Here is a 26612-nt window from a genome sequence, read left to right as displayed (position 1 = left end):
GGCCTGCATAAGACTGAAAACTGAGTGATCAAAGACCGCTGATCTCTCAGTTCTTGGTCTTCAGTGAGCAGATAGCCAGTGACTGTTAGTCACCGGTTCTCTGCTCTGCCACTACAGCTCTCACTGAGCACTGAGTTGTAGAAAGGGAGGAGTGGCTGACTTGGACTCTTAGTGGCATGCTGAGAGGCTGAGCCAGGTGCCGGTCAGGGATCTGGGTGGACCCCGACATTAAAGTCAGGACCTTTCCAGAGTCTGTACCGGCTGATTGATGTCAACCGACAGCAGGCTTTAGCCCACTGTCAGCTGAAAACAGGTTATAGGAGTGCAGAACGAAGTACACTTCTATGATCCATAGAAGAAGTAAGACCAAAAGAGCTTTGACCCTACTTCTCCTTTAAAGAAAGCCCTTTCTACAGTAAGTCAGTGTGCCGAGGTCCTTCAAGTTGTTCTTTCAGCAGTTCTGCTCACCCTGCACCTTCCTCCCTAAGCTCCAGCTTAATGGCTGCTGAGTTACTGCTGGGAGTGGAAAATAGGGTGAGCTGAGCTACTGAGAGAACCACTTCAGTGATTCTGAATATTAGGATAAATTGCTCCACTGTGCCTGCAGCCACAGAGGTAGTGGAGGGCTTATTTTAAACCATTTTACTAGTAATTTAGAATATTAAAATATTTGCATGTCTATAGCCTGGAAACAGATTCACTTTAAAATTGTTTTCAAGAAAAAAAAACAAAAAACACTAGCTTCTAACCCATCACAGTGTAGTGAACTGTGGAAACCTTACATTTTTTTCAGGTCTTGTTTGACAGGTGTATCTGTTCCTACAGTTAAACAGTACTGCATATCTAAGGCTCTGTGTTTAGCATGCGATAATGCATGCAGTTATTTTTTTTTTATTTTTTTATGTGTTTACACATGTTTATATGCATTTTGCTGTGTTTTTCTCCAATGTGTATTGTATGTTATGGTCTGAAAAAAATCAAATTAATCTGTATTTCTCTTAGCTGTTCATATGGTATCCTCCATTGAAACACAGGAAAATGCATTAAATGCACATTATTGGTATCACCATTTATTTTGATCAGCTTTCAAAGTGTACAGCAACACAAATAGTCTTGAAGGCTGTGTTTTTGGTGATGCTTTGCTCCACAGTGCAGAGATCTAAACAGTGCCTGTAATTTGGTACCTGACTGCATTTGGCTGAGCACTTGATATCCAGCAAATTCGCACTCTTGCAAAGGGCTGCTGTGCATTCTCACTAGATTTTGAGCTGTTAGGTCTGCAGGAAGGGACAGTGGCATCACCCGCTCCTTTTGAAAACCCTAAGTGTTTTATCCCAGAAAATCTGTTTACAAATGACTTTGTAAACGGGGTGGGTGGGGTGGACGGGAGGATTTGAAGTGGTCAGGTGGGCAGGAGAACTTGCTAAAAAAAATGTTGACCCTCCACTGAATATGTAAATTGCAATTGCTAACATGCAGCTAAAATGTTACGTGCCTGGCTGTCTTTAGCACCTTTTTGAACCACTGAGCTGGAACAAGCATGCAGCTTGTGAAGTCAAGTGAAGTCAAAGCCAAATCATAAATGCAGCCACCATATATCACCTGGAGGAGAGGCTATAGGTAACATGTACAGGAAAGGGGCTCCTGTACATTGTAAAGCACAGGGCAGAAACAGCTGAGAAATGTTTTCCCATGGGACAGCTACATACATTTTTTACAGGCCATGTATTGTCAGGGGCACATTTTTCTATTACACCCTAATTTGTCTGTAGAGCTGTCAGTCTTCAGTGTAGACCTCAGTGATATCTGCTCTGCTTTAAATCTGGTCTGTGGGTGAGGTACAGAAAGTGCATCCACCCATAAATAAAATAAAAAGTTAATGTGTTCAGAAAATGTATTTTTTACATTGCACAGCTCACAGGGAATGATGACCATCAGGTTTTGTTGTGACCCATTCGTTGAAAATTGTATGATAGTCATGCTAAATCTAAAAATCTGCACAGCTTTGCTTCTTAAAATTTCACTCATTGACATCCTAATCTGGCATTAATTATTCCTCCCATTACACCCCATCATCAGCACTGCACCATGTCCTAATCAAGATGTGTAAACTGGGAGATATTTAGGGTTATGTATTAACATAATGCATTAGGCAGCAATGTGCAATAACCCTCAGTGATCAGAATTCATTAATTTGCCCATTTGAATTTACTGATTGTTTATTTCTGATTGGTTCCTGTGGGTTATTATACATTAGTTTCTTAAAATAACACATACTATGTCCTTCTGCTAACCATGTCCCACCACAAATATCACAATGTAATGTGGGGGTTTACCCACAGACACTTGCCTGCCTTTGGTATGCTTGCAGTGAACAATTACATTTGTTCCTATTTCATGTACTATGAATGCTTGGAGACTTTGTTGCCACAGCTAACCAGAATTCAGTTATGAAAAATATGTATGATTTTGCTGGAGATCTTTGAACTGTTCAGGCAATAGAACTCAGTGCAAACTGATCATAGATGCAAGCAGAGCACAATTGACAAGCTCCATCTGTCTACATAGTTACACAGTCAGGTTAAATAAAAAAGTCAAATAAATAAGACCTACATCTATATGTCTCTAAACCCACAATTGATCCAGAAGAAGGCAAAAACACAGTTTTGCATAGTAAAAATTTACTCCAACAGGGAAAAAAAATCTTTCTGATCCCTTGGGGTAATCGTATACATCCTGGGTCAACAATCTACATGGTATTTTCTAAAAAATATTACTATCCAGGTATATCCTGTGCATTTAGAAACACATCCAGCTTACAAAAAAACCCACTGAGGTTGCTAGAACATAAAGGAGAAGTAGAGCTAAAGCTCTTTTAGCCCTACTTTTCCTATAGATCACAAGAGTACACTTTGTTCAACTGATGTCATAGAGCTGGTCCAGGCTCTGCAAGGATCCCGACCATATTGTGAGCACGTGAGGGGCAGAGCAAAGAGCCGGTGACTAACAGTCACTGGCTCTCTGCAGACTGGGAAGTGAGCGATCAGTGGTATTTGATCTCTCAGTTCTCAGTCTTAGAGGCAGCATTGGAGAGATGCAGCAGAGGAGCGATGCTGTACCCACCTTGTTGAGTTTGTACGTTTTTTTTTCCCATTCCACACTTCTCTTTATAAGTGGAATTCCATTGATCTAACTAATCCTAAAACTGCTCTCACCACCTTCTAATGCCCTGACTAACTACCCTGTAGTAGAAAGATGTAAGTACTTACCTATTTTCGAACTGTTCCAGTCCAGTCACGTGGTTGGCTCCCCTCTGTCAGCTAGAAGCAGCTTCAGAGGAGAGGAGGGACCACCGACAACGGATGGCCAATAGTATGTCTATGGGTGACATCACCACTCAGACATTTCAGCTATTGATGGAGCTCTCTCTCCTCTTCCCTGTAGCCTGCGCTGGCTGATACAGGGGATATGCAAAGACTGGACTGGAACAGAGCTAAAATAGGTAAGTATGTGCATCTTTCTTCCACATGGTAGGTAGTATAGGTGTTAGAAGGGTATAGGAGCAGTTTTTAAGATTAGTTAAATCAATCCCAGAATTCTACTTCATTCCTGATAAAGTCAGTTTCACATTTTCGCAGTTCTTATTTTTAGGAAGCTCTTCTGTAGGTGGAAGTTAAACCTTTTTACTTTCAGATGCAAAGAGTGCCCCCTTGTCAGTTGTAATGACCTAAAAGTATACAACTTTGCACAAAATGTACTATATGGAAGTGTATCCAGCTCTTCATTTCTTATTATGTGCCAACAACACACAGTATTTTGGTTTCCTGAATGGTGTCAGCCCTTCCAATTGTCTTAGTGTGCCAAGCCTGTGGGTAAATAAAAGAACCAAAATCAGGCCTGGACTGGAACAAAAAATAGACCCGGGCATTTTGGACTGAGAAGCCCTGAACCCAGGAACCCTTCCCTTGGAGCCCGGTGGTGGAACGCCAGGGCCCGATTGCAAGTGTGACCTTTGCGACCCTAGTAGTTCCACCACTAGTATTAGTAGTTTTTTTATTTTTCTATTTTTTTTATTATTACCATTTTAATTTATTTATTTTACAATTTTATTTTTTATTATTTTTTAGGAACCCCATTGAGAGGCTTTCATGAGATATCAAGGGTCCAAACAAATTCCCATCTCACCTTTAAGACAGAAAGGTGATACAACCCTCAATCTTCATCTCTGCAGCCTCAGCAGCACAGAATGAATGGACAGGAATAGCCCTGTACAGAGCTTCCCGGTCATTCATAAACTGAAGTATAATAAACAGTTTACTATGCCTCAGTTATGAATGGAGCAAGTCAGTGATCAGTACTGATCACTGCCTGTTTATTTAGACAAAGAAGGGGCCGGTAAATGACATATATGCTGGCCCCTTTAAATGCTCTCCATTTTTCAGCTCTGCAGGGGAGGAGGGGGGGCCAGGGAAAGAGCACAGGGGCCTGGGGGGGAGAGCACAGAAGGACCACAAAAGAGAACAGGGGCCCAGGGGAAGCAGAAAGAAGATGGATAGGAGGGGAGGTGGAGCGGCAAAGAGAGGAACCGATCCGTTAATTTGTCTCCTGTAGCGGCTCAATGTCTGCATGAGGGAGAGGAGGTGAAGCAGGCATTCACCGGTGAAAGGAGGGAAATGGATGTATCAATTCCTTTATATGCTGCCCCCACCACCATGGTGGCCCCGGCCCACCAATCAAATGGTGTGCCTTATGGCCAGTCAGGGCCTGACCAGAACCTTCACTAAGTAGAAATGTTCAACTATTGACTCCTGAATCCTAGATCTAGCAGCCTCACAGTCAGTGTAAACTCCTCTCCTATGATCAATAACTGAGGCTGAGGTGAAATCTGAAGATTTATTAAACCTGCAAGGGGCAATGCAAAACTGTGATGCTTTCACAAGGTGGAGAGGTAGAGACTTGCATTTCTTCCTTCCAATCTGAAGAGAAAACAAAGAAATCTGTTTCCTTCCCAGAATGATTAAAACGGTTATAAAGACTAACCATTTTTTACCTTAATGCATTCCTTGCATTCAGGTAAAAATCTTTAGGCATCAGTACCCCCCTCACCCCCCTTTTAGTCACCTTAACACTCATTTGATCCAGTGCTGTGCACGTTTGCAGTTCCTCTCTCCCTTTAGTACCAGGCCTCACAGGCTTTGCTGGGGCCCTGGGAGCCATTGGCTCCTGCTGCTTTCTAACAAAGCCAGTGATGAGGGAGCAGGGGGGCGGGACTGAGTCATGCTGCCTGTGTCAATGAATGCAGCCAGTCGGGGAACCCGAGAGGAGAAAGTTCGGGGCCACTCTGTGTAATGGAATTGCACAGAGTAGGTAAGTATGAACCTGTTTGTTAAAAAAAATAAATTTACAATCACTTTAAACAAAGGGCATGAATGACACCTGGTCAATAAATGGCTCTGGTCCATTCATAACAAAAACTATGCAAGAATTTAACTTACACATTTATAATTTATCAAGGCTGCATGCCTTCTGGGCCAGAACAAGGAAGAGTGGGTTTGATAATACAGTTGGCAAGGCCTCCACACAGGACAGGACTTCTGTGAACAGAAGGGATTCCCTTCCTGGAAAATTATTCAGTAATCTAATCAAAGTAATTGGGACTAAATCAACTACTGCAACCTGCATATACAAACGGTAACCCATAGGAATATAGATACACACCAGCATGGAAATAATAGAAGCTTTATATAAGAAAAGATTAATAATAGTACATACATCCAGTGTACAAACAGATATTATATTCAAGGGGCCCAATAGAGGTCTTGGTGGAATTGTACACATATACCAGGGTATATATAGTGATTATTAGAGGTACCTTCAGATGAATGTTTCAGTAAAGTCCAGTTACAGGTGACCCTGATGATGATCACAATGCAACGTCTGTCTTTGTGTTGGAGACCTGAAGACAAGATCAGCGGTCATGGGGCAATCCTCCAAATGTTGTCCAACCATCCTGGAACACAGCTGTAGCGCTAACTCCCACAAGAGCCACTGGAAATTTGCCCAGCTTCTTCCCCAGCGGATTGCCCCACCGCCAGGCACCCAAACACAGTCACACTTTTCTTCAAAAACCAGTTTAGGTGTGTTCTTTTATTTTTGGAGTAACTGGGATAGAGATGAGGGAATTGAGTGGGATACTCCAAAAAGAAACTATGTGCAAGTTGAGGACAGTGATCACCTTTCTATACAGCTGAAGCAGAAGTCCTTGCATATAGCAAACTGTGTGGACTTGGCTTGTAGTAGAAGCAGTTAAATGCAGGATCATGTTTTTAGAGCACTAAGAGCAGAGTCCCTTTACAAAAACTAGATAGACTGAGCTCTTCAGGACACCAGCCCCGTTACACAAACACACTGCTGACTCTCTAACACAAAAGGGGTGGCAGCAGCCCAAAAGTGTCTAAGATCTCTTACAGCAGTCTGTACTCACAGGAACAGTTGGTTGCCTCCTTCCAACTTCCAAGCACATCTTTCTCCAGTGGTACCAGACTAGATCCTCTGCAGATGGCCCCTCAGATAGTTATCTGTAGCTTCAGCATCCAGCCCCTCAGGTCGTCCACCTGAGGCCTCACAAACAGCAAGCACATTGTAGTGTTGCCCTGGAGGGCAGCAGCCCTCCAGGTTGGACTGATCCTCTGCAAGAAAAGACCCAGAGCCCAGTCTCTCAGAGTATTTATTCAGTTACTCAAAATTCTTAAGGGCCGTGCTCTCTGGTATTGGCCAGGGCTGCACAAATAGTCATACTGCCATCTGCATATCTCCACACCTACGTTCCACAGAATTCTACAACTGTCTGGAAAGCAGAGAGAGATATTAGACTAGCAGCAGCTGAGAACACTGAACTGACTTAATTAATGAGCTGTGCTGGATACAGTGAGGCAAGCTAAATTTACCTAACCGTGAGCCAGTACTAAATCTAACTAATCCTAGCACCCATATAGGAGAGTGCTACACAGCTTCTTACACACAAAAACTGTGGTTTGGCACTAGAACTCAGAGTCTGCCTGTCTACTCTGCGCTTTAGTTCCTCCCTAGTAGTTTCTAACCTGACATCTGGCAACCAGACCACTAACTACCAGAAGTAGCCAACAGGTTATTTAGCCCTAAATTAAAACTAGCTATATAATCCCAGACCTGAGGGGACAGGGTTAACTAAAATAACAGGAGCTGCATGTAATTAAAATAACAGGAGGTGCATATAATCTCTATTACAGGTTCTCCTACTAATATACTGGAATGTGACCAATACATACATACAGTAGCACAGACCTAGCTATCCAGTACTGTGCATGTGGCAATGTAACAATAGGACAGTGATACTCTGTCACAAGGATTCAGATCAAGAAGTTATAGGCAGCTACAGTTAAACAGCCAGAACAGAGGAAAAATTACCTAATAGTCTCAGTTTATGGTCTGGATAACATACAGCATTGTAGTAATGCAGCTCCTGTATGTGGACACGTGTTGTCAGACCTTCTCCCTCTCTCCACATCCTCTTTCTGGGTTTTTTTCAAAACCATCTTCCCAAAGACAGGAAGTGCTAATACATAATTATTCTTGACACTGTGATATTAGCAGCTTGTAGAGGGCAACAGATCCCTACAGAATTGTAGACCAAAATAGGAAGAGGGAGGACTTAAAGCTTTATTAAGCGCAAAAGCAAAAATATAATATATTTCAGCTTCCCAATCAGTTCATGTGGTGGCTGCATACGTTTTTTTTTTTTAGACTTTTCCCTCTCCATTTTCACTTGGTGATCTGGTCAGTAACACACCCACTCTGGATGAAGCAGCACAGGGGCACCTTTGGACAGCAGCATTGTCTGTCTAGGGGGAGGGGAGTGTTAGTATATTTAAATATTCTAATCCATCTAACAAATTTAAGCCAAACTCCAGCTAATGCTTTATAAGCAGTTATAGCAGTTTTTTCCTTTTAGGATAAGGACCAATTCACACTGTATGCATTGACAGATGTTTTAGTGCATGGTAAAATGCCTGTCACTGTAGGGACACACAGGAAGCAATTGTTTCCCATATACACTGCAATGCAGCCTAGCACTGCAGTGTACTGTGATAAAATGCAGACATGCTGCATTTTATCATAGCGCTCTGGCCCGAATTGCACTACAATGTCAGACAGCGCAGTACATCACGCCACCCGACATTGCAGTGAATGAAGTATACGTTTTGTACACCTCAAATAAAGCTGGTGCAAAACAAAAAAAGGGCGGTGTGGTGCTCAATTTCTATCCCGTTCTCTGCGACTTAACTCACAAGCAGTGTGCATTTGCCCTAAGGGTTTTCCATAAATGAATAAAAGTTGATCATTGTAAGCACCTCTGCCAGTGTTAAATGGTTTGTCTCAACCCTGTAACTGAAAGAGAGATTGTTCATTTGAAAAACAATAGACTCACTGGCCAGATCACCAGATGAAAATGGAAGAAAGAAAGTCTAAAAAGAAAACTAATTTAGCCACTACATCTAAGAATTGGTAAGCTGCAATATAATAAATGTTTGCTTTTGGGTTTAATACTGAGATAAAAGACAGAGCAAAGAATTGAGAACAGCTGTGAATTTCTGACAGAATCAACAAGTACATTTTTGCACTTATAAATCAGATACAGAAACATGCTTTCAATGTTTTATATTTAAAGTGTATATGTAAGCAAAACCTTTTTTTTCAGCTTTTAATAGAGTTGGCAGAGTGAGGAAGGGTTGGACCTTCTGTCAAAATTTTATAGCTCCCTGTGCCACCATTGGGGAGATTCACCCCTCTGTACTGGTGACCATTGTCCAAGAGAATGAAAGTGAGGGAAACTATAAAGTGATTGTATAGTACGATTTAATATGTGTTGGTTAAGGATAAGTTCATCTTCATTTTTTTGCAGGTAAAAAAACAAAAGTGATTTTATTATTTTTGGTTGCAGGAGCCTGTAAAGCATTGCACCAGTGATCAGCAGATTTCTGGTGCTATGCAGGTCTCCTGCAGACCTGTCAGTATATCTGCTTGCCCATACGAGGTATACGGGCAAGCAGATATACTGACAGGACAATTCAATGAACTACCATAGTGCTACACAGCATAGTGGTAGTTCATTAGGAACTACAAGCCGACAGCCACTAAGGCTGTTGGAACTTGTAGTTCATTCATTTATAGAACACTGTGATTGATTAAATAATAGGTGGATCCTCCTGCACTTAAATGGAACCTTAACCCTAAGCTGCTAACACTAGAACTTAAACCTAATAAGTGCAAATAACAAAATATATACACACAGTGCAGCGCTTGCTAAATGATGTGATAAATACTAATCAAAAACAAACAGTGAAATATATTGATAATAGTAAAAAATATATATAAATATTATTAAGTGCACATACACTCAATCCCCCCTTAATCCACACTTGATGAAGTCATGTGATTAGCGTGCCGTAACGCGTCGGTACGTGGGGAAGAACTTCTGGTACGCGGTGACGACATTTCCGGCGTTGGCGCCATATTGGTACATCTTTTTCTATACCCATGCAGTACACCCATAGCATGAGGTAGAAAGCTGTCATTTGATGGAAGAAATGTGAGTGGGCATTTGTTTATGTAAATTTTATACTTTAATTAAACATAATTGCACTATGAAGGATCTTTTTGTCTCATTATGATCCTGTATGAGAGAGAGGGCTTACTGGTACCTGTGTGGAGGAGGCTTTGAAAGAGGAACATATACCACCATTGAGGGGGATCCTGTGAGGAATCAATACCTATAAGGATCGGTGTGATCCCAAAAGTGAGCTGGCCCTTTGTGGTCAATGCAAGGAGGTGAGGGGGCATTTTGGCCACTGAAGGCCACCTACACATCATCACTTGCATGTAATTGCAGTTGGAGCACGTGTTTATTATTTTGGACTTTATCATTATTCTTTTTGGGGGGTTTATTAGCATATGTATATATTGGAATTTTGTTAAGTGTGGTGTGTGACACTTAGCACTGTTTGTTTTTTATCTCCCCTTAGAGGGGATTCACATTTTACACTAATGTATATAGGCATATTGGATCCCTCAAGTGTGGATTAAGGGGGGATTGAGTGTATGTGCACTTAATGATATTTATATATATTTTTTACTATTATCAATATATTTCACTGTTTGATTTTGAGTAGTATTTATCACATTATCTTGAGTATATTATCATTTAGCAAGCGCTGCACTGTGTGTATATATACTGTGATTGATTGACATGGCTGTGTGGGTGGAGCCCTGCACGCCTGTACTGTTTTTAAAAAGTGACAGCATGTACAGGGAACTTCTCCCCGTACTTCTGTGACAAGGGTGGCAGTGGGCAGCAGCTGCAGCATTGGGAACATGTTACATGTTCCACCCTAAGAACGGGTGGAACATGTAACATGTTCCCAAAGGTGAACTTATCCTTTAAGGCAGTCCTTTGAAATGAATGGGCTGCCAATGCACCCTAATATACTAAATATCACATGTGATTGTCTCTTACACAATGCACTAAGATGTTGTGGCATACAACGACACAAGTAAGTCACATTAGTGCTTTGGGATGGCATTTAAATTTAATGGCACTGCAGAGCAGTAATACACTTTGCTATTATGGGTTTATTATAGCAGCCCCTAACACCAATTATGGGTGGTCATTACTTCATCCTTTGGCAATAGTGGGACTTTCTTTATTCCTACTTTCTCTTCAAGCCCATTTTTTCTAAAACATTGCAAAGAAAGGGGGGCAACATTGGATAATCCCACATACTGTTGGCGGGTGGTGTGCTGGCCACGCTACAATATTCCTCTTGATTTGGTTAAGGTGTCCCTCCAAACTATGTTACACCACTTTTGAATATTAACAAGAACTAGCGTAGGTGCATGCAAAGAAGCACGTGGAGAAGAAGCAAGGAAGAAACAGTATAGAGCAAGGGTCAGCAACCATATCAAGTGCCATTTTTACAAGAATTAGACAGACCATAGCTCAGCCCCATTTCCTTCACCTTTAGACCTTAGTGCCAGGGTTGCCAACCTCCTGAAGTGAAATTTATTGACACAATACAAAATATTTACTAACAGAGACAATGTTTGGATGATAGTTCAAAAAGTTATCCAAAATGACAGTTTTCAGTGAAAATATCAATATTTAAGCTGCGAACATGTAACTAGTGTGATTAGCTATGTGCTTAAGGTATAGCAAAAGGCAAAAAAAACATTATTCTCCTTTTACATGAAGGTCAGGTTAATATAACCCATCACAGAGTTTCCCCTTACATCAGAGTCTGCAGGGTTTCCCTTTACAGTGCAAGAAGGAACTCTGTGGACCCTGATGTAAAAGGGAACACTGTGGACTCTGATGAAAAGGAGAACTCTGAGGACTCTGATGTAGGTAGGGATGCTGAGGACTCTGGTGTAAAGGGGAACTCTGATGTAAAGGCATCTCTGCCACCAGAGCCCCCCCCCCCCACACACACACACAAGCCACTTTTGGGTGGAGCTCCGCTTCAAATAAGTTTTATAAATATTTATTTATAAGATTAATTAATAGTGTAACAAAATCCATTCAAACACCAACAAACAGAATACATAGCAAACGTGAAGCTATAAATAAACCGTAACCAAGTGACAAAATACCTGACTAGTAAATTAAGTGACAAAAAACGTAACTAACAAACTAACTATAATACCATATATACAAACAAACATTGGAGATGCAAGTAACAGTTAGGAAGGGGAAACCAGGACTGGGATCAAGAACATGGGGAACAGATATGAGGCAACAGGGTACAGGATACAATAGGGTTGTCCAACCTTTTGACTTTTCTTTGCCACATTGGAAGAAGAGGAATTGTCTTGGGCCACACATAGAATACACTAACAATAAGGATAGCTGATGAGCAGAAAAAGTTGGGCAGATCAAAAGTAAACAATCACTGATATAGATAATGTACTAATGTACTAACGATAATGTAATAAAACTTCATTTTTTTGTAATATTTTTATTTAAAAGAGGGCAACATAAAACTAGTTGGATATTTGGCACTGTGCTTCATAAACTAACACATCAATATCTGGTTTGATGGATGTAGTAGCAATTCTCAATGAATTTTCAAGGTGCTCATCAGATATTTTGGTTCTAATTTTGCCTTTCATGTGCTCCATCCTTGATAATAGCTGCGCACAAAAATAAATGCTGCTGAAAACGCATGACATGAATAAGGCATAATTTTGAACAGTGAGATATTATTCTTTGGGAAGCTAAATCTTTAAAAAAGTCCAGTAAAGAGACACTGTCAACATTTTCTTTGGCCGCGTGTTTAATTCCTTTTTTTCAAAAAATTCCCCCAAAATTAAAATTTTTAAGTAAGTTTACAATGTTGTGTTGGGCTGCATTCATAGCTGTCTTGGGCTGCAGGTTGGACATGTAGGTAGGTGCAATCTGTTGTCTCATTGCAGGTGGCGCTCAACCACAGTGGCAATGCAGAGGGAGAGGAAGTCCTAGGGAACAGGATTCTTCTATGGTTTTCTGAGTCACTGGGGAAATGATCCAATTGGACGCTAGCCACCTGTGTGACTCTGGCGGCTATCTTAAATGTGGCAGAGTCTATTTAAGACCATGGCCCCTGGGTTTAGTGCGCCTATTTGAGAGTGGCTAAAGTAGGGAAAGGTACCCCACCTGTGAGGGACAATACTAGCGATAGGGAAAGGATCCTGATAGGGAGGGAAAGCATAGGGTTGCACGTCTCTGGATACCTTCCTGATTGGGCACGAGACGGCCAGGCCACATTCTGTCCCCTCGTAACAGACGCTGTTGGTTTGAGTGGGACTTGCTTCTTCACCCTAATGGAGACTGTGAGTGTGCCCTGGGTCCTGCCGGGTCTATCCTGAACTGTTGCTGTCTTGTTTCAAAACAAGTTTTATATTGCACATGACTGTGTGAATTATTGCGGTTTCACCACGCTGCACCCCACTTACAGACACCCCTGACTTAAAGTGACACTAAACAATATCATTATTCTCCCCAAAAAATCCATAGACATCCACAATTTAATGGCTCTGTAATCTATTTTTCATAAAATTGTTTCTTACTGTGTTTTTTGCCTCCTTGTGACATCCACTGTATGCTCTTAAACCTCTCCTTTTTCAACCTCAATTTTGTTTTATTGAAATGAGCAGAGCACATTTGTAGTGGTCCTGTGCGCTGCTCTATGCACACTAGAAATCCCATAGTCTATTTCAGGAGGGAGCAAGTGAAGGTGGCTATATTCTTACATACGTACAACGGGACCATAGGGAAGGAAAGGAAAAAAGGAATTTGCACAGCCTTAGAAGGTACTTTTTTGAAGAAATTATGTTTGATTTTAGTTTTTTGTTTTAAACAAGAGTTTAATGTCACTTTAACAACCCCTAATGGAGACCCCCAGGTCCCATAACAACCAAGTGGTCTTGTAGGCAGGTTGCCTACAGGTGTAGGTTCTGTGTTAACTGAGCTAGCTAGTTTGCCCAGGTTAGAGAAGGGTTAATGCTAGCTGGGGGGGCTCTACTCTGAATGCTCTGGCTACATGGGAATAGAAGCAAGAGGCTTACAGAGGAAGATGTAACCCTTTACATCCAGCAACCTCCCTGGGGCTGATTCCTGGACCCACTCGCCAAGATGTTGTCACCATTCCATGGAGGGGGAATGCTGGGACCTGCAGTACACCTGAAAGCACCTGCTTATCGGATGCTTGCCACATTATGGACTTCCACCAGTGTATGGACCCTCACCTGTACAAATTATGCCTGGGTAGTCGCAAAGCTTAATAGTGAGGGACTCGTATGTACTGAACTGTGTTTGTACATTGAGAATAATTTCAGTAAAGTTCATTGACTAAGCCTGATCCAAAGTTATGGGTGAAGGTTAATGGCACAAAGAAGAACTTTAGTCAGTTTTAGCACACACTGGGTATGAAGCAAGTATGTTACAAGGGGTTAACTCGGCAGTAGTTTCCACATGTAACCAAGGACTGGTTTCAGCAGCCTGTTGAAAAGCGTGGTACCTGGGTGAGGTGTCCTCCGGTACTAAGGGGGTTAGTGTTCTGGGACAAAACCTGTGTTATGGAGACCTGCAACCTAGCCACATGGTATGGGAGAGAAAGTAAGGAGTTAAAGTGTTACTAAACCCACTACAGTAAAATCAGTCTGTATATGCAGTAAAGCATGCTTGCTATACTCACTGTGGAACCTAATGGGTTAATCATCTGCATTATGTAAAAATGCTGTTTGATCCTGACTTCTCTGATCCTCCCCTTCTTCCAGTGTCTCTCTCTTATCTCCCGATGAGACATATTGTGTGGAAACAATGCACATGCTCAATTTGGTGTGTATTGCTAGAGAAGTTTTTTTTTCTTGGGAGAGTGCATGTGATCAGCACAGGGCCAATCAGCACTGCCCAGACAGAGGTCAGTGGTTCTGCATCCTCCTAGAGAAAACTCCTCCTACAAACTTTAACCGATGCTCTGCTGCACACTGATAGAAGTCACAAGATTGCTCTAACTGCTGATGAGAAAAGGTATTTAGCAGTTTATATTTATTAAAATAATTGCATTTCCATGTTCTGTGTACTGTGGGAGACTAGATATAGTGAATGCAGGGTCCTGGGTTTAGTAACACTTTAATGAAGAGCACACATGAGGTCTGTACAGATGCTCGTGGGACCCATTCTATCACTGGGAGCGAGGTGGCAGACATACACTGGACAGGTGGAGAGGACACAGGCTCAGTGGTGTCCCTCCTAAATGCAGCAATTACAGTATGGTGTGTAGTGACATGGGGCGCAGAGCTTCACAGAGGAACTCTACATTTAATTACAACTTGCAGTGCATGGCTCATCTCTAAGTTGGGGGCCCCTTTAGGTGGATTTCACCTGAACATGGCCTCCTCCAAGTCCCGGGCATTGGTGAGTGTGTACACACATGGAAAAGTACCCCATGTGCAAGGCGAGTGACTCTGCCCGCTGCCTGACGTAGCCCAAGAACCCCATGGGCTTACAACTTGGAGTAGTCAGGAGAGATGTGCCTGCTCCTCCTCCACCCCATCAACCACATTTTGCTATGGCTATTATTACACCACTGTTTGGAAAAATCCTGATACACCTCGCGGTGACATAGCGTGCAAGACGACTGAACAGAATGGTAGGCAAAAGTCTACAGTACAGCCTCCTGAAAACCCTGCTCCATCTACAGTAGACATGGGAAAATAGTAAGAACATCACATGAGGATACACTGAGTGAACATTTTATCCCTAGTCGAGTTGCCCTGTATTAAGAATAGAGTAGCAATGCACTGAATACGTCTTGTTGCTTGCTTAGAGAAGCTCTCTGTTTTCATTATGCTTGCTCTTATGACCCTTGTTAGAACATTAGACCAGTAGGCTTCTTCATAGCAGAGTCTCATGTGAGCATTTGTAGTTATTGTATTACGTGCTGCTAAAAATTAAAAATAAATATTTTTTTTCCCCTAGAGGTCTTCTTTAAAGAGCAAATCTGAATACCAACAGAAACCAGTGAACTAGTGAAATAGTAAATGCAGAAATTGTGCTACATTTATGAAATCCTCCTAATTTCTCTCAAACTTCAGTTGGAGCCACTGACTGTGCAAATGTCTCTTTTTATTATTACCAACCTCATTCAAAGGTTCAAGGATGGTTTGCATCTGACTGATGGCTTCATATAAAAACTTCTTATTACACCTCTATCACTCAGACTTCATCCTTTTAGTCACGTTTTTTCAAAGAAAAACAGATTCAGTTTGCATCAGTTTACATCAGTTTGCACATCCGTCTTTAGTTCAGTTCAGTTTACATCAGTTTACACTTCAGTTGAATTCAGTTTATATTAGTTTTAGGCCCCTTCACATGGGACGGACCAGTCAGCGGATCCGCTTGCTCAGCGGGGGATCTCTCCGCTGAGCAAGCAGATGACAGGTCTTTGTCAGAGTGGACACAGAAACAGTCTGCTTTCCTCTATGGAGCCTGTCTGTTTCCATCTGACTGTCATCCCATCCGATCCAGCAGACGGAAGGGGAATGGATCCCCATCTGTCTCTTTTTGGGCTCTTTCACACGAACGTTCCGATCAGGTTCGCCTGTCCGTTTTTCAGGCAGACCCGATTGGAACCTCCATTCTCTATGGAGCGGCGGATGTAAATGGACATGTGTCCGTTTACACTCGCTGACATCTGATCCGATCCGCCAAAAAGGGATGGATGGGGATTCAATTCCCCTTCCATCTGTCGGATCGGGTTGGATGAAAACGGACAGGCAGTCCATTTTCATCTGACTGCCGGTTGAGGAGAGCGGGATGCTCTGTGTCTGCTCTGGAGGAGCAGACACATTATATCATCTGCTTTCTCAGTGGGGATCAGCGGACAGATCCCCCGATGAGCAAGAGGATCCACTAAACAGGTCTGCACCGTGTGAAAGGACGCTTTGGTGGATCAGATCAGATTGGATGTCAGCGGGTGTAAACGGACACATGTCCTTTTACACCTGCCGCTTCTTAGAGGAGAATAGAGGTTCCGTTCGGTTTTGCCTGAAACACAGGCAGGTGCACCCGATCAGAACATCCATGTGAAAGGGGCATAATTCAGTTAAATTGACATCGGTTTACATTCGTTCACTTCAGTTTACATAAATCTACCTCCATTCTGTTCTGTTTCAATGGATCTGGACTTTGGCTGTTCCGTTAAACAAAAAAAAACAGACCTGAACTGACATGGATGTAGGTGGATATAAACGGATGTAAACGGATGATCACCTGTTTACATCTGCCTACCCATAAATATATATTGAGGTTCGGTCTGAATCCATCAAAAAAAACTGACTAACGGATCTAGACTGAATGCCCATGTGAAAGAGGCCTCAAACAGTTTGTGGTGAGGTTATGTAATGCATCCTCCCCACCTGTCAAATACCCTCTGATCCAGATGACTTGCTGAGCTGGTAGGCTGGCCTTGCAGTGTTAGTAGAATGTGTTTCATGTATGCATTCAAGGTTTTGTTTTCCATTATCAATCATGTATAACCATGCTGTGATGTATATTGGAGTAGATTAAATACATCCCCGTGGGTTAAACATATATTTCTTTCTAGGTTTATTGAAGGAAACAAAATAGAGACCATTTCCAGACATGCTTTCCGTGGCCTTCGAGATCTCACTCACCTGTAAGTCTATCCACATGGATTTCCTCACTATTCATTTGGTTTCATGGACTTCAATAGCAGCAGCTTATCCTCACCTTTTTCTTGCAGTTCTCTGGCCAATAACCACATTAAGAATCTGCCAAGAGACATCTTCAGTGATTTAGATTCCCTCATCGAGCTGTAAGTATGAATGTTTACAGTGAGTGGGAGAGTCTTTTTTGTAATTGATGCATTCAGCTTGGCTCTGTATTCCACATTTTATTACTCAAAAACCCCAGTGGGACAACCATCAATATACAGCCCAGCAGCAGCCAAAGGATGGGATGGATTATAACCTCTCGTGGGTTTCCATTGCTGTCTGTATTCCTGAATGCTGAGAAAGTTCCTCTTAAAGATGAATTCTAGTTATGGATATTTTATACATAGTATGACATAATGAAAGGTGAGGTGGTTGAAGGACTGTATGTATCATCTTGTATGCTTTCTTATATGGGAAACTAAGGTGTAATCCGTACCAGGTTTTCCGGGTCACCTTGGTAGTGTGGGTGCTGAACCGGATTTTTTCTTCCCCACAATAGTTACATTAGTCCAGCTTGGATCAATGTAGCTATTTATACACCATACCTGGCCAATGTCCCTGGAAGCTGGAAATCATTGAAGTAGACATCGTTACTCCAGAGATCTCCACTTGCTTCTGGATCCAAGTGGTTGCCCTGCTACATTTTAAACACAGAGGGTTGGCCTCTCAGCACTGAGAGATTTGCCAGTTTCTGCTATCCTGACAGGATGCATTGTCAACATTTTCCGAGCTTGAAAGGGCATTTGGGGGTCTCAGTGGTTACCTGCACACTCCATACACATTTTCCATCAGTATTTGGGGTGGATCCATGTCCATCGAGGTTTCTGTGGCAACATGGCAATGCTTACTTGTTTTCACTTGTTTTCAATACATATGGCTTTATCCTTGTGTTAACTGCTCTTTGAGATAGATGTGATATCCCTCAAACCCCTGAGGAAAGAGTATTTTATCTCTGAAATGTGTCAGTTGAATGGAGACACATCACAAGCCTGTATCAACCATTGGGAGCTTTTTGTATTGTACTCATGTGTTATCACCTGTGGTGAAAGCCATTTTATATTTTATGTATTTTCTTTGCAATAAAATATATTATCTTTTTTACTAAATGTTTTAAGTAAAGTGCCTTTAAAGTCCCAAATTGGGGTTAAAACACTTTTTTGGTTATATCTTAGGGATGTGACATATATGAGAATACATCCACCAGTATCTTATATGTGATTGGATGAGCTGGAGAGGCAAGACACTGATGTCACGCTCTTCACATTATCCAATCTGAGAACACTTTACATTGCATTCATAGCTGGAATTCCTCTGGTGCAGCTATGCATGGTAGCCAATAAGCTTCTAACTTCAGGCTGTTTGATTAAACAAGAACTCCGGGCAAAATGTTTATTTTCCCATGCAGTGGGGCTGTGCCCGCACTGCATGGGTTAACTGCTCATTTTTGTTAGTAAATCAACCCGCAACCTCCTCTCTAGAACTAATGGCAGCATTTAAATTAGTCTGCCACAAAGTACAAAAACAATGCTAGACTTTGGTATTAGAAAGCCTAATATGCTTTGCTTGTTAGTATGGACCCTGAATAAATATTTGTTTCTTAAATAAAGATTTGATTTAATTGATTAAAAAAATTGTACATTTTTAAATCTAAAATAAATGGGGGTTCTCTTTAAAATAGCAAAATAAAAAATAAATAAATAGTAGTTCTTTTTAGAACAACTTGTCTTGATGCTATACTCTGATTAAAAAGTGTTCCTTTAATTTTTTTGAGCAGTGTACATTTATAAACACTGTCATTTTAAGCTGGCCATACATGGTTCAGTTTTTATCATTTAGCCAGTGGGCTCAATGAAAAAACTGAACCGATTCCCCCATCCACACATTTGAGGTGCATAGGGGAATCCTCCCCACTGTGCTATTTTGACAGCGGGGAGACTCCCCCTCTGTCAGCACCTAATGTGCACTGCTTGTAACAAACAATCAACTTTTGGTCAACTGCAGTGGCTGACCAAGGATCGCAATTTGACCATTCACTGCTGAACCAGCAAAATTTCAATCCATCTATGGCCATCTCTAGTTACAGCACTATAAAAGTAATCGGGGTACACATAAGAGAAAATCAAGTATGCATATTACTTTGTATTATGTGTTTTATAATCACATCTGTTTAAAACTATGTTTGTTTTATAAAATGTAATAAAAAATATATATAAAATGTATATTTTTTCAATTATCAATTAAGCATTTCTTTTTTTTAATTTGTTAATTTTGTAATTTTGGATAGAGTGGTGTAGGTTTAAAACACCTGTCAATTTTTAGCGCTGTGTCTATCCCCACTGGAGAGATTCATCCTTTCTGCTTGTTCTGGTGACCATTGTCACTTAGGATGGAATTGTGGGAATATACAAAATTGTAAATTGTCAGTAAAACAGAAATGGAGGGGAAGTCTTCCAAAAGAGGCATTTGTGCTAGTGACAACTGTCCAGGAAGGAGATATTCTCCCTATTGTATCTACAGGACAGGAAATTAAGGTAAATCTCCCCAAGGGGACTCCTCATGGGATGACAAAAAATGTAACAGGGTTTTATCTATTCCCTGCTTTATCCAAAAAATGGCTTTAGAAATGCTTTGTGTAATAACCAAAAAAAAATAGCTGTAAGAATGTCTCAAGCACTTACCCAGACATCACGAATAATCTGTCCTGTATTTTCCTGAAATGCCCCAATCAGAAAATTACTTCAGTATGGCCACTAGATAGAGCTGATGAGCATTGGAAATAAACACATTAGACAAATTACAGGGAATATTCATGATGGCTGTGCAGATACTTGTGACACAGCATATTTTTTAAAATTAGATCCCATGTACTGTACATCTGCTGAGAGGCACACATCTCTATGGTCCCTGGAATGTTCTTACTGTTTGGGAGTTTTGTACAGTTGCCATTTCATTACTGGTGAACCTTGAACTTAGCTTCCCATAAGTCCATGTGGCTACCATTCTCTAGACCTCATGAGTGATCATTGGCCTATCTCTAATTTATTTCCACACTGTTCAACCCATATCTATAAACTTTGACTGTAATTGAACTCTTAATGTATTTTAGAAGTGTATTGCACAGGACCTGCTAATGTACTTTTAATGCTCTTTCTCCCACAGCATAAATAATGCAACTTAAATTCAGGTCTCCCCATTTAGTATACTGTGTAAGGGGATGGCCTAATTAAATGAGTGTAAGGGCTAATTTACAATGCAAGATCTGGTTTATATATCAAGCCAGTGTGGAAACTGTGGTCATCCATTGGAAGCAATAAGCCACCTTCTCTGTTATGTTCTGACGTCTTTAAGTTTATAAAAGTGTGAATATCATTGCCATTGGTTATTTTAACTCATATGATTGTCTTTTGTTATTTAGGCCTGATTGACTCTAGGTATCCATAGATTTTAGATGTCAGTTACCTGATGGTGTGGGGGCATATACGGCGACAATGTCATATTTATGGGTTAGTTACAAAACTTGCTCCAATTACTATTTATCCCTATGGTTGCCATGTGGAGAGTACAGTTATCTTTTCTTTTTTTTAACATAGAAGGGCTAAGCATAGAACTGTAATACTGTCAAGGATGTTTAGGATGACTTCAGTCCACAGCAGTACCCCTTTGTAGCATCACAGTATCACAACATCCTGATCAAGTGGGGGCTCCTGTACCCAACCTTCCCCCCTATATGTATATTCATCACAGGGCGGGTAGCCTGGGGTAAAAAAAAATACCGGGAGTGAAGCTCAGACAGTTAACCCCTTCCCCAGCTTGGGCTAGCCAAGTGAGCAAGAGAGAGTGGCTTCGTTCCTATTTACAGTGGGACCATAAAGAACAAATGTAGCCATCTAACAGGAAGTCAGACCAAGGCAGCAAAAACAAGCTGGAGGAGGAGCCTGAGAGCAACAGAAGGCACTTTTTTGAGTTAATACATATTTGAATAGATTTTTTTAATAGAATTTAGTGTCACTTTTAGGGCCCATTCACACGTATGCATTGTGGTAATAAATGTCAAAACATTAATTTTACCCCCGTACCATGATACTTTGCAGTGCTACCCCAAAGCATCTCCACTGCAGTGAACTACAATGCATGGCTATGTTTGAAAAATGGTGACTACCCATTTTTGCTTGCATTGTGGTATAGTGGCAGCAATTTTTTTAAAATTTGTTTACTAAGTTTTTTCTCACGTACAATACAACCTGAAAAAAGTATAAAACAACAAAACAAAATATGGCATTAAAGAGTCACCCATGCAGGTAATGCTTCATAGATGCATGTTAGATGCACAGTTAACACTTGGATCATTAGGGTGTGGTTTAACATATTAGGTATTTCAAGCAGCTATGGAAGGTTTGCTATAACACAAAGACATAATATTTAAGGATATTCCATAGGTGGCCTCGCCAAAGCTAAAGCCCAGGAAAACCCATGGAAAAACTCTATTGTAGCAATATATCAAGCAATCACAATGATGCCGTGGTAAGGTCAACTAGCCATTTAGACCACACTCTCTCATACACTATATTGCCAAAAGTATTGGGACGCCCCTCCAAATCATTGGATTCAGGTGTTCCAATCACCTCCATGGCCACAGGTGTATGAAATCAAACACCTGGGCATGCAGACTGCTTCTACAAACATTTGTGAAAGAATGGGTCGCTCTCAGGAGCTCAGTGAATTCAAGCGTGATACCATGATAGATTACCACCTGTGCAATAAGTTCATCTGGGAAATTTCCTTGCTACTAAATATTCCACGGTCAACTGTTAGTTGTATTATAACAAAGTGGAAGCTACTGGGAACAACAGCAACGCAGCCACGATTATGGTGTGGGGTTGTTCAGGCATTGAGCTTGGCCCCTTAGTTCCAGTGAAGGGAACTCTTAAGGTATTACCATACCAAGACATTTTGGACAATTTCATGCTCTCAACTTTGTGGGAACAGTTTGGGGATGGCCCCTTCCTGTTCCAACATGACTGCGCACCAGTGCACAAAGCAAGCTCCATAAAGACATGGATGAGCGAGTTTGGGGTGGAGGAACTTGACTGGCCTGTACAGAGTCTTGACCTCAACCCAAAAGAACACCTTTGGGTTAAATTGGAGTTGAGACTGCGAGCCAGGCTTTTTTGTCCGACATCAGTGACTGACCTCACAATGGTCACAATGGTCAAACATTCCCATAGACACACTCATAAACCTTGTGGACAACCTTCCCAGAATAGTTGAAGCTGTTTTAGCTGCAAATGGTGGGCCAATTCAATATTGAACCCTACGGACTAAGATTGGGATGCCATTAAAGATCATGCGCTTGTAATGGCAGGAGTCCCAATACTTTTGGCAATATAGTGTATTTAGCAGGACAGCCCCGATTAGCTTAGGTGTCTTTGTATAATGGAATGGATGGGAATCGTTGTTTTTTCCAGTGCAATGCAATAGCCTTTCTGGCATAGAAGAGAAGACTGACCAATGTCCTCCTCGCTACTGTAGGAATCAGGTTCTCCACCAAACCCAGTAGGCACATTTCCATAGCAATAGGTACAGGGGTTAGTGACACAGTATTGATTACGGATAGTACATTAGTTTAGAACCCATTGGTTCATTTTATGTAGTCAGGAGGGAGTACAGTAGGCCCTATGTACCTACTGTATGTATCTTAAATTATATGAGTCTGTCTAGCAAGGAGACTAATGTGCAGAAGGGGAAGTCCCAAACGTCATCCCAGTCATGACCATCTAGGTGTTGAATGTCACACTGCCACTTGGCCCTAAGGGTGTCTAGGGTAGGTAGGGATATTGAGAGTAGATGGGCATACAGGTGGGAGGTAGGCTTTTCCATATATTCTGTCCTGAGCACCCATTGAAGGGCCGATTGTGTTGCTATGAGGGAGGCCTGCTGAAAAAAGCATGAGGGAGTTGCAAATATTGAAAAAAGTATGAAGTGGGAACATTGACATTAACAAATGTTAAAGCCTAAGCACAATTTTGCAAGTTTGACTCATGTTAGTAAAACCGTACACAACATCACAACTACTTTGTGTATCCAGGTGGATTATACATTGTTTTCTCAGGAAAAATTGGGCTTTCATTTGGTGGTAAATGGTAACGGATATCTCCTGATTTTTTTTTTTTATTATCAAAGGCCCGTGACCCTTACACTAATCCTGGCACTGGCCTAGATCAAACCTTGATTTAGGTATTCTTTATTTTTAATTTTATTATTATTATTATTTTTACACACAGTTGTTTATTTTTTTCTCTCTGTAAGCAGAGAGAGATGCAATGTATCTCTTCTCTCCATTCACAAAGAGAGAAACAGGGGAGCTTCACAGTGACTGATCACTGTGCTAGCCAATCGGAGGCTATCACAATGATCAGGTGACCTCCAGTTTCTGTGCTGAGAGCACGGCACCAAGGGGTTAAAATCAGAAGATAGGTGGGTTAGTGGTCTCAATAAATCACCTGCTACCACTTAAAAAAATGATATTATATTTGTTTAATGCTCCTAGTCCGGGTAGGATATAAAGATGGGGTAGGGAAGGGTTCATCCAGAGTGGAGCATTGGGTGAGACTGCTTGTTTCAGAAAGTTTTTACACCCAAGGACAACTCTCCAGGCTGTAATGATAGTAAGCATGGAGGTGGTGAGCAGGTATGTGGCCTTTGGGCCTCAACATAAAAAAATCAGTAGAGCCTCAAGGGAATAGACTACTGCCGCTTCCAACATGGTGGAGGTGTTGGTGTGATTGGGGTTAAAACACCAGGTCACAGTGACTAGCTGGGTGGCCAAAAAACATTTGTGGCAGTTGGGAAATGCCAGACCCCCCCTGGATAGCAGGGTGCATTAGGGTGGATAGCTTATATCTTGGGGATCAAGGACCCCATAAAAGGAAGAAAAAATCTTATATAGTTGATCAAAAAAAGATTTAGAAATCCAGGAGGGGCAATGGCGAAATAGATATGTGAACTTGGAAAGGTTCTTCATTTTGATAACATTTGTTTGAACGGCAACAACTCCCATGCCTTTAATCTCTGTTTGCTTTCCCTTAATACTGAGGCCTTCCAGGAAACCTGTACCCCCAGGTATTTGAACTCGTCCACCCACTGGAGTGGTAGATCAGGTGGGACCGAACTACAGGCCTCGGAGTCTATAGGAAATAATAAGGACTTAGGCAAGTTGATTCTGAGTCCCATGACCATGGAGTAGGCGTTCAAACATTGTAATGCACCCTGGAGGGAGGGCCCAGCAACATTTGGGAATAGTAAGAGGTCATCCACACAAAGGGCAATCCTCTCCTCCAGCCAGCAAACACAAAGCGCTCAATCTCTGAGGAAATGCGGAGTGCCTCTGCTACCGGTTCTATTACAATGGCAAAAAGGGCTAGAGATAGAGGGCTACCCTGGAGGGTACCCCTGTGAGGTTGGACCGGAACTGATAAACCTCCGCCCTTCTTGACTGAGGCCATGGGACACTTATAGAGCGTTTGGAGCCATTTAGTGAAGAGCAGGAGATGCTGCACATGGATATTAGTAATGACAGCTATTTTAACGCAAAGCACATGAACACGCAAAACAAATACCTTAAAGCACATTCATTATTACATCACAACACAATGCAAAAATGTGAATAGGCCCTAAAAAAGAATGAAACAAACAAAAACTATTGCTGCAACTGCTTAACCACTTCAAACCTTGTTAAGATCTGTTTACGCTATTGTGTTACGGTAATACATTGGTATGGCATTGGAGTGAAGAAGTGCCATTCATTTTGAATGGTACCCCAACTCAACTCACTTGTGTGGAATACCACCTTTTCAACGCACTTGAATTGCAGTGCTTTTAAATGCTGCATGAAATCTTTTATGGTGCACTTTGGTGCTTTAGAAAGCCCATTCAAATGACTGCTTAAACCAACAGAAGGAGCCTCAGACCAAAATCAGAGTCCAAATAGTTTTATTCACATGTTTTACACCTATAAATAAATATGACTGTATATACAGTATAACATGAAATAATACAAATCCATAAATCTCCATGTAAATAATCAAAAAGCTCATATAAAAATATTTAATCATGTATATGTATTTGGAAAATCTTTTAGGAAACCACACATCCAAAACACTTAATAAAAAGAAGTAATAAAAAATCAATGATCATTGTTATACCACATATCTCAGAATGTACTGTACATATTGTATATGTTCCTCTGTTTCTGCAATATAACATTCCTTAAAATATAAAATCATACAGTAAACATCAACAATTTTTGTTGATGAGAATGAATAGTGAAAGTATCACGTACCTGGATAGTGAGCCTGGCGTGAAGAGGCAGGTCTCCCGTACAGCTCCAGCTTGAGGGCTACTGGTAGTGGGACAGCAACTGCTTGAGCACGGCAAGGTATGAGTGCCTGTTATCAGTCCAGTAGTCTGTGTGTCAGCGGCAGTCAGCAGGCAGTTGAAGCAGCAGGACAGGCTGATGGCAAATAACCTGGCATGGATCTCAGCTGTCAGCAGGTTGTAAAATTGCACCAGGAAGCAGGATCCGGATGCGGATTTGCAGGGCTGATGAGCTGAAGTGAGCAGGATGCAAGATGCAGGGTCAGAGGAGTTGGGTCGGTAACAGTCGGGCAGATCAAGCATAGACGGTAAATGGCAGAGTAGTCGGGTCACAAGCCAGGTCAGCAGCGGAGGTTCAATAAGACAGGAACAGGAGGCAGAAGAGTAATCTAAGGCAAGCCGGGGTCAGGGCAGATAGCAGACAAGCAAAGATCAAGAACAAGCCGGATCAGTATCAGAGGTCAGGCACAAGAATCAGGAACGCACTCAGAAGCTGTAGACCAAACCGCAATGAGACAAAACTGCAGACTGTTTAACTAGCCCTTGTAGCACCAACATTAGTGACAGGCGCACGCCTGAATGCGCAAGTGCGCACCTTCGCACGCATATGCCCAAGTCCACGCACATCTATCTGGCCTGTTACTGTTCTGCGTATGCTCATACTTATGCACCGCAAACCTTCACCTACACTATGGGCAAGCCTTTCCTGACAGAGAGGGTGTTAAAAATCAATAAGATTCCTATTATATACATAGACTAATTATTCTACAGTTGTGACCAAAATTATTCAACCCCCAATGCTGTAAAGGGGTTTAGGGACTATAGTGTACATTTGGAATTGTATTCAGAATCAAATCCTACAAGGACGTTGTAACTACCCAAATGCAACTAAAATGACATCAATTGTTTATGTAATACAGTAGTAAATG

At 41.6% G+C, this 26612-nt stretch overlaps 1 protein-coding gene across 2 annotated transcripts in view; it reads left to right on the top strand.

Annotated features, from left to right (window-relative positions):
• The window catches only part of LGI2 (leucine rich repeat LGI family member 2), a 76819-nt gene that overhangs the window by 34397 nt on the left and 15810 nt on the right, over window positions 1-26612 (top strand). For both annotated transcript variants that reach the window (XM_089660028.1, XM_089660030.1), the window contains 2 exons: window positions 17181-17252; window positions 17340-17411. In XM_089660028.1, coding sequence (XP_089516154.1) covers window positions 17181-17252; window positions 17340-17411 — 144 coding nt within the window. The remainder of the gene's footprint in view (window positions 1-17180; window positions 17253-17339; window positions 17412-26612) is intronic.

Source organism: Staurois parvus, unplaced genomic scaffold (assembly GCF_062004578.1).
Source record: "Staurois parvus isolate SC_StPar_1 unplaced genomic scaffold, SC_StPar_1.0 ptg001199l, whole genome shotgun sequence".
Classification (NCBI taxonomy): domain Eukaryota; kingdom Metazoa; phylum Chordata; class Amphibia; order Anura; family Ranidae; genus Staurois; species Staurois parvus.
This window is presented reverse-complemented; position numbering and strand designations above follow the sequence as displayed.